The 7418-nt window shown below is 35.9% G+C and overlaps 1 protein-coding gene across 2 annotated transcripts; it reads right to left on the bottom strand.

The window, feature by feature from the left end:
- Window positions 1-2450: 2450 nt before the first annotated feature.
- Window positions 2451-6717, bottom strand: LOC148618420 (uncharacterized). Of its 2 annotated transcripts, none has more exons than XM_088577320.1 (4): window positions 6438-6717; window positions 5112-5314; window positions 4714-4900; window positions 2451-4477 (listed from the first exon to the last, which is right to left on the bottom strand). In XM_088577320.1, exons 1-4 carry the CDS (start codon window positions 6670-6672, stop codon window positions 2487-2489), a joined length of 2616 nt encoding a protein of 871 aa, XP_088433446.1. In that variant the 5' UTR covers window positions 6673-6717; the 3' UTR covers window positions 2451-2486. The 2 variants fall into 2 exon arrangements, with proteins under 2 accessions (XP_088433446.1, XP_088433447.1); XM_088577321.1 differs by lacking the exon at window positions 6438-6717 and adding an exon at window positions 5560-5702.
- Between the last annotated feature and the right edge of the window lie 701 nt (window positions 6718-7418).

Genomic DNA, 7418 nt, shown 5'->3' with positions numbered 1-7418 from the left:
ATGGGGCCAAAATTGGCCACACTCCAATTTTGATTTTTTCTTCGAGACTCCTCATTGAAATCCTAGCCTTCATTTTGCAACCGTATCTCGGATATCCCTTACAGTTTTCCAGTGATAATGGGCAATGGGGCTAAATTTGGCCACCCCAAAACATTTTGGTCCGATTTTGAATTTGATTAATCAGATTTTGAAAAAAATCCAATCAGATTTCGGATATCGCTTACAGTCTTTGAGTTGTTGAGATAGAAAGCAAAAATTGTCTGATGAGCATCCTTAAAGCAGAACTTCTTTCAACTTGAATTAATTTCACAACTTTTGTGCTGTATTGTGTCCATAACAAAATGTTAGTCTCATGTTTAGTGTGACATTATGTCCACACTGTCCTAAATAAACAGAGTTCAACATGTTCCCGGTGTCTCGTGTTGCTTTCCGTTTAAAAACGTAATTATGCATTTTTTTCCATTCAAAATTTTACTGTTAAACTCTTATAGCTATCTTTCTATTGGAGATTTCCGTTTATTTACCATTTGAGTAAAAGAGTAATCACGAGAACAAAGGTTATAGCGGTAATCAAAGGAATGTAATCCAGGGACAAAGACCAGACATTCACGACAAAGAACATAAAGTAACTAAAATTACACACACAAAGTAACAAAAGCAAACGAGCAACTCGGACTCCACTAAAAACTGGGAGCATGGACCAGGTGCACCGGTAGGGTAAGCGTCCTCTGCTTTTGTAGAAACACCCGCCGATTATTAAAATTATATCTGCATTGTGCACATCGCATTTTTCCCCTTCTGAATGACTTATGGGGTTTGAAAAGAAAACTGATATGACATGTTATGTGTCTTGTTTTATAAGTGGAGTGGAGCTAATCACGGGCATACTTGAAGTATCTATTTAAATTCTGTCCCTGTTCAAACGTTCCACAAAGCCAACATAGCTATTTGTAGCCAATGATTGAGCTGTAATTACATCTCCGTAACTATTAATCCTTCAGAACAATACAGTTTTACTAAGAAGTATGACAACTTACAAGAGTTATTGCCCTTAAAAATAAAAATAATTAAGGCTTCTGTCGATCAATTTGGTTAATGATATTGATGGCAATGCCTTGACGGATATCACTTGGGAAAATGGATATAGTGGTCCCTGTAGGAAAAACTGTCATAAAGGGTCAAAGGTGACAAGTTTTTGTCGTCTTATGTCTTGAAGAAAGGCCTTAGAGGTATAAAACACAATAAAAAATGATAGTGATCTCAGTGCCCAACACAATTCCTTTTCTGTTAATGCCTTTAGACAGGTTTTCGAATTATTCGGGGTTCGGTTTAGACAAGTTTCACTTTATATAAAAATAGGCAATACAAGGCCTTTCAGACGACCTTATTTAAATATCCACAAAAGCCACATTTTAACATGGCCGCCATCGGAAAATGAAAATTATTCATAAAAATAGCCTAAAAAATCGTAAAAAATAGGAAAAAGATCTTAAAGACTCCATTTTATTTTTTAAAGAAAACCTACAAGTAGGTAATAGAACAAGCGCTGGGCAGACCTCATGGGCCCTAGGTATACGTTGCAAAATCGTCTCAAGTTGCCACCACTCTTATTTATTGACATACTGATCCATCGTACTTTACAGGTATACGTACTCTACATAGAAGGGTACAAGAGTCAAGTCGAGGTTCTATTTATCACCACTAACAAAATGCAAATGTTGTTTGTAGTCCTTATGTTATTATTATGTTCCCAAAACGAAATGAGAGAACATATTCTATTTTGTCGGTTTCGTCTTCTTGTTATTATTACAAGTATCCAGTCTCAAACATTTCTCCATGCCAAGAAATACCCCCAAAAATTTCTGGTCTGCCCCCTACATGCACTAATTATCTTTGGTAAAGCGATAGTAGATGTGGTCATTAATGTATCTATCATCTCAGCAGGGTGTTAATTCTAAGTGGAAACAGATGTATAGGTCATTTCTTGGTTGAAAGATATTTCATATTGGATACCCTAAAGACAACAGAATGATTTTAGTTACTTATAAAAGTTCAAGCAAATTGTTATAGAAATACTGTCTTTTAACCATACTTATATGGTCTACTTGGTGCTATTTTTTATAATTTTCTGCTGTAGATCCAGAAATTATAAGGGGTCCAAGCTATCATTTGCTCTTTTTTTCCTCACATTTTGTATACAGTTAACAAAATTTTCCAACAATATGGAGGATACTACAACCCGTGGAACCGCCACTGGTTCCACTACTCATTGTGTTTCTTTTCTGGATATCTTTTTTTTTCGGTTATAAATTCCAGTTATTTTTATACAAGTTACTGACAAATTTTGTATAAGCTGTAATTTTACTGTATAAATGCAAAGATTAACTCTCCCTTTTTAAGTCCCACCATGCATCTAATTTCTTACGAGTTCGTATAAACAAAGATAAGAATTTGAAAATTGATCTGTTTATTGACGAATAGGATACTCATGCCATATTGAAACTGAAGACTGACTTTCTTGTAAAAGTGATGGTCATGGAGGATTTAGAACAATAGTCAGAAACAATTTGTTCTTTTCTTACCACAAAGTCGTCCAAAGCGTTAAGGACTTTGGCGGTAAAATCTAGCATTGATGAGGTAACAAAAGACACCGGCTCCTCCTCTTCAAGTCTAGGAGGTTTGTGATTGAGGAAGTCAAATTTCTTCATTTTTCCAATTACAAATTTTTCTTCTTCTTCCTTTTCTTCTTCTGGAGGCATTCGTATCAGACGAGCAAATATTCCTCCACGCCTGCCACCTTTTTTTCTTGCGGACCCTCCTGCAAATTTATTGACAACTCTCTGAATTTTATAGTACTTCTTTAGAGTTTCATAAAACGAGGGTTTCTTCTTCACTCTTTTACCTTTAAGACGTTCAAAGCTGTATTTGGTGTTTAGTTTCTTGGTATCGAATATTTTTGTCTCATCCTCAATATTCTGATCTAAATCTGACTCGGATGATTTCTCCTCCTCTTCCAGCAAAGTTATCCTGTTATTTTTTTTCGATTTCGGACTCGATTTCTTGCTTTTTAAAAGAGAAGATTTCCTAGATTTTGCCGATTTCGTCTTCGAACTTTTCTTAAAATCAGCCTTCATTTCGTCCTCCCTAGACACAACAATCGGGGCAACTGGAGGAAGACTTGTCTTTGTTTCATTGATTAATTTTGGCGTAGTTTTGCCGCTATTTCCTTCCCCGATTTCAATTTCTGTAATTATTCCCGAAGGCGTTGTCAAGAGAAAAATGGGATGTTCCGGTTCAGTAGAACTCGTATCTCTACCACTCGAATCTCTACCGAAACACTCACGCACAGCAGTTCTGTATTCGGCAGACACACTTCTTTCCTCTTCAACATCATCGCTACTCATAGTTCTCGAAAACCCAACACTAAGACCAGGAGGGCGTGGTCTCTTTCTCCCATACTGGTCAATTATCCATTTTTCACAAGCGTGTGAGTCTGTCACTCCGCCCACTTCACGTGCTAATTCCATTGTATTTCGAGTGGAATATTCGGGTTTTCCATTATGATTTTCTCTTCTGGTGCCTTTGATATCAATTGGAGGTAACGGGGGAGACCCATTCTTCACTGTTCCGTCAGGTACCATTGCGGTCAGTTGATCCTTGCTCCTAAATGTGGCACCTTGTATATTGTAACGCTTCACGATTTTTTTAGTTATCTGTTTTGCCCGACGAAATCTTGGGTCGTATTTTTCTTCGTCTTCTAGAAGTTGTAAAAACTCTTCAAAAGTTGGTGTCCTACCCGGTGTATGCTTAACTTTCTTAGACATTTCAAATGCCTTGAAATCTATTTCTTTGTAAATGGGAATACCTTTATTGTGTTGCTTCCATTCTATTTCTTCCCGCTTCCGTTCTTCGCGGGCCTTATATTTTTCTTGTAGGCGTTTCTTCAGCTTGACACTAACGGATACTTCGCTTGACAGTTCACTTTCAATTTTGTCTCCAAGATAAAATTCTTCCCCAGTGTCAAGATTTTCTAACCTCTGACGGTCGTCCACTACCTCGACCTGTAACCCATCTCCGTAATTAATTCTCTCTGTGCACGATAAGATTGCCAGGTTTGGTGTACGAGCTTTCAGTTTGTAGTCGCTTTCAGCGCTAGCCTGGCTTGATCTGGTTTCATCGCTATGTATGTCGGATATGACAGGTATAATTTCGACACAATTTTTTGGCACAGCTTTCTCAAGCAAAGGGGACTTTTTGTTTTGCTCTGCTTCAGCCCAACTCTTCAAAGCATTTTCGACCTCCTCTGGGGAGTCTGATGGCATCGACCCACTCTTTACCATGTATTCCAGACGCCTAGAAATTTCGTCTTTTGGGTCAGCATCGCTTGGTGAGAACATAGAGTTCCTTTTGAATGTATTGGAAGAGTATGGATCGAATTTATAGTTATATAGACTCTTCCTCCTATTTCTTGACTTAACTGGAAAAAAAAATAGCTGGATAAAAGTTTTTGCGACAAAAAGTAGACACTAGATTAAAACTAAGAACCAAACACCGGAAGTAGAACAAGTAGCACTCATATAAACATTTTTACATTTGTTAGTGTTTTTCATGAAATCCGTCATTTTTTTCTTTACTTCTTTTTTTCTTTAGTTTTTTGTTTTGCTTTGTAATTTTTTATTTCCTTTGTTGTTGTTGCTGTATTTTTTTAATTACCAAGCATTTCTAGAGGTCTACTGCCGTCATCTTCTTCTTCCTCTGTTATGGTCTGAAATGGTGAATCCGTCGTTGTTCCTGGATAACTTGTGCTACACGATCTTTCATTTGATATCCTCAGAGCAGCCGATTTTCTGCCGTAGTATGTGAATTCCAACAATAAGGTTTCTTCAATTATTTGACAACCCTATAAATATATTTAAATTTCAGTAAATGAACATCAGTATAATGGCACAAATTCCATTAAAATGATACAAAAGCTACCTCGTTTGATTGTTATAAACCTCTATATATAAATGAATTCATGGCCAGGAAATCAAATATAGTCAGTTGATGAAGAGTCCGAGAAAAAAATTACCCCATAATAATGAATTCTACATTGAAATGAGAATACTGACCTCTTTATTGTTGGAGATTTTGTAACACCCCCTCCGTTCTCTTTGGTTTCTGGCAAAGGCGAATGTAGTATGATGACCGACAATATTAGTTTGTACCAGAATATATAGAGCTGTAATCAGGTAGTCTAACAGCTGACCATCCAGTATACGTAGAGAACACCCATGAGACCATTTGTCTGAATACAGGAAGTCCCAGAACTCCTCTGAAATATATAACGATGACTGGTCTAAGTGCAAGAATGCACATATTTTCCTAAGAAATATAAGACTAAGGGCATTAATTCACGAGTACTGGTAACTGAAATATATGTATAGACTATTTGTCTCTTAAAAGTTTGCAAACCCAAAATAAATATGTATGATAAAATAACCCATTGATATTTGATAAATTATTGATATCGAAATTCTCTCGTATATTTCTTTTTAATACGAGAATTCAAAGACTTACTGTAAGATTTGGTTGAACTTAAATCTAATTGTTTCATTATTAATCCGATAACTATGGTTGGAGCGTCCGAGGGAGAAAATAAAAATAGTACAACACGCATTAAATATCAGCTTATATAAGCTGGATGCAAACACTATTTGATACAGTTTGACTTGAATATTTTCAGACAAGAAAGATGAAAGCGAGTAAAAGACTACCATATCTTTCTATGATATATCGTACTTTATAGTGTCTTATTTTATTTACATATGACAAGAAAATGATGATGGTTGACAATTGGCAATCAATAAGTTTTAAATCCTACCAGTCCAAAATATTGACGTAAATATCTTAAGTACCAGTCCACATAAAATTCAGACACTACCAATGGTAAAGAGATTCATGGTGACCAAACAAACGATGCTTTTTCATTCTACATATATATACTACACATTCACATAACGATAATCATTTCTGCATTCAGATCTGCACTTTTTAGAAAATCATACATTTATCTCCCACTAAAATCAACCAAATGAAACCAAATCAAGAACGATAACTCTTGCAAAGTGTCAATTTCATGTACAATCTATATAATTTTTATCTCAAAAGCGCAACATCCAAATGAAAACTAAAACTGGTTAAGTGATCGGTAACTGTTTCTGAACAAGAAATAAAACTGAATTCACCTTCTGTCTGATTTGATAAAGACTGATACTTTAAAAACTGAAGTATGGGGATTATTTTTCACAAATTCTGTATAGATATAAATTCATTGTAGTGTACGACATAGTCACGAACATACATATCAAATGAATTTTGATTAATCTAACACGTCAAAGCCATTAAGGCTGTATTTATATGCACCTATATACCCATGCAAATATTTACTCGCTTACCGATAGTGACATCTTGGAAAGTATTTGTTTCATCTCTGAAATACTGTTCACAAACTACACTAGACTGGAGGAGTCGGACAAATTTACTGAGCTTCTCGGGGTGTGAAAAATTTTGCAGTGTCTCTTTTCTCTCTAAAAACGGATTAATCTTGAACCACAGCCGTTTAACGTTGTTATTGAGCACAACTCGGGCTTTGCTAAAATGTACATCATGCAGCTCGTTCGGTTGTGCCATCTTTCATCTGAGCTGGTGGAGTATCCAAAACGACGTCCTATGACGTCTGCCTTAGAATCTGACGTCGCATATTTGTCGCAATAAGAAATATTGTGGATATGATGTGAATTATGGAACGCCTAAACTGTCTGATGAGATACACATTTGTTTACGTGTTGTCAATTTTATATTACTTGCTGTGGTTTAATAATTACATGTGGTCATTTTGTATTTACGTTAAGTAGGAACATCTTTACATTATGTCGTTTTGTCTTTACGTTCTGTACGTTTTATAATTACGTTATGTCAACATATATTTACGTTATGTGGATTTATCTTTACGTGCAGTGGTTTTCTTATAACGTGAGGTCGTTTCATCTTCACGTTATGTCGATCTCTAAATACTTTATGTGCATTTTCTTTTCTTTACGTGATGTGGACAAAAAATTCATGAAGACGTGTGACTCCGGAACTTTTCGATCCGGTGTAACTTCAAATCAGTCCGTAAAAGGCAAAATAGACGTCACAACGCCGATTAGAAAAATGCTGAACGAAATATACTTGGGTGGTCTATCCAGTCACCCTAGAGTGTTTAGTCTGTAGTAAAAATAGCTTATTTGTTATTTACGTTCAATATTATCACAATTGATACACCTGGGACTCTGTTGATGACTTGTGGCGATTTTCGTAGTCAGAATATATTTTTTGAATTCCAAAAACATGGGAATTTCGACTCCCGCGAAAATTTGCATAAATTCGAATCTACA

Source organism: Perna viridis, chromosome 4 (genome assembly GCF_037379345.1).
Source record: "Perna viridis isolate PV_CMFRI_1.1 ecotype Kerala chromosome 4, ASM3737934v1, whole genome shotgun sequence".
Lineage (NCBI taxonomy): Eukaryota > Metazoa > Mollusca > Bivalvia > Mytilida > Mytilidae > Perna > Perna viridis.
Note: the sequence above shows the minus strand (reverse complement) of the source record. Positions and strands in the feature narration are given on the sequence as shown.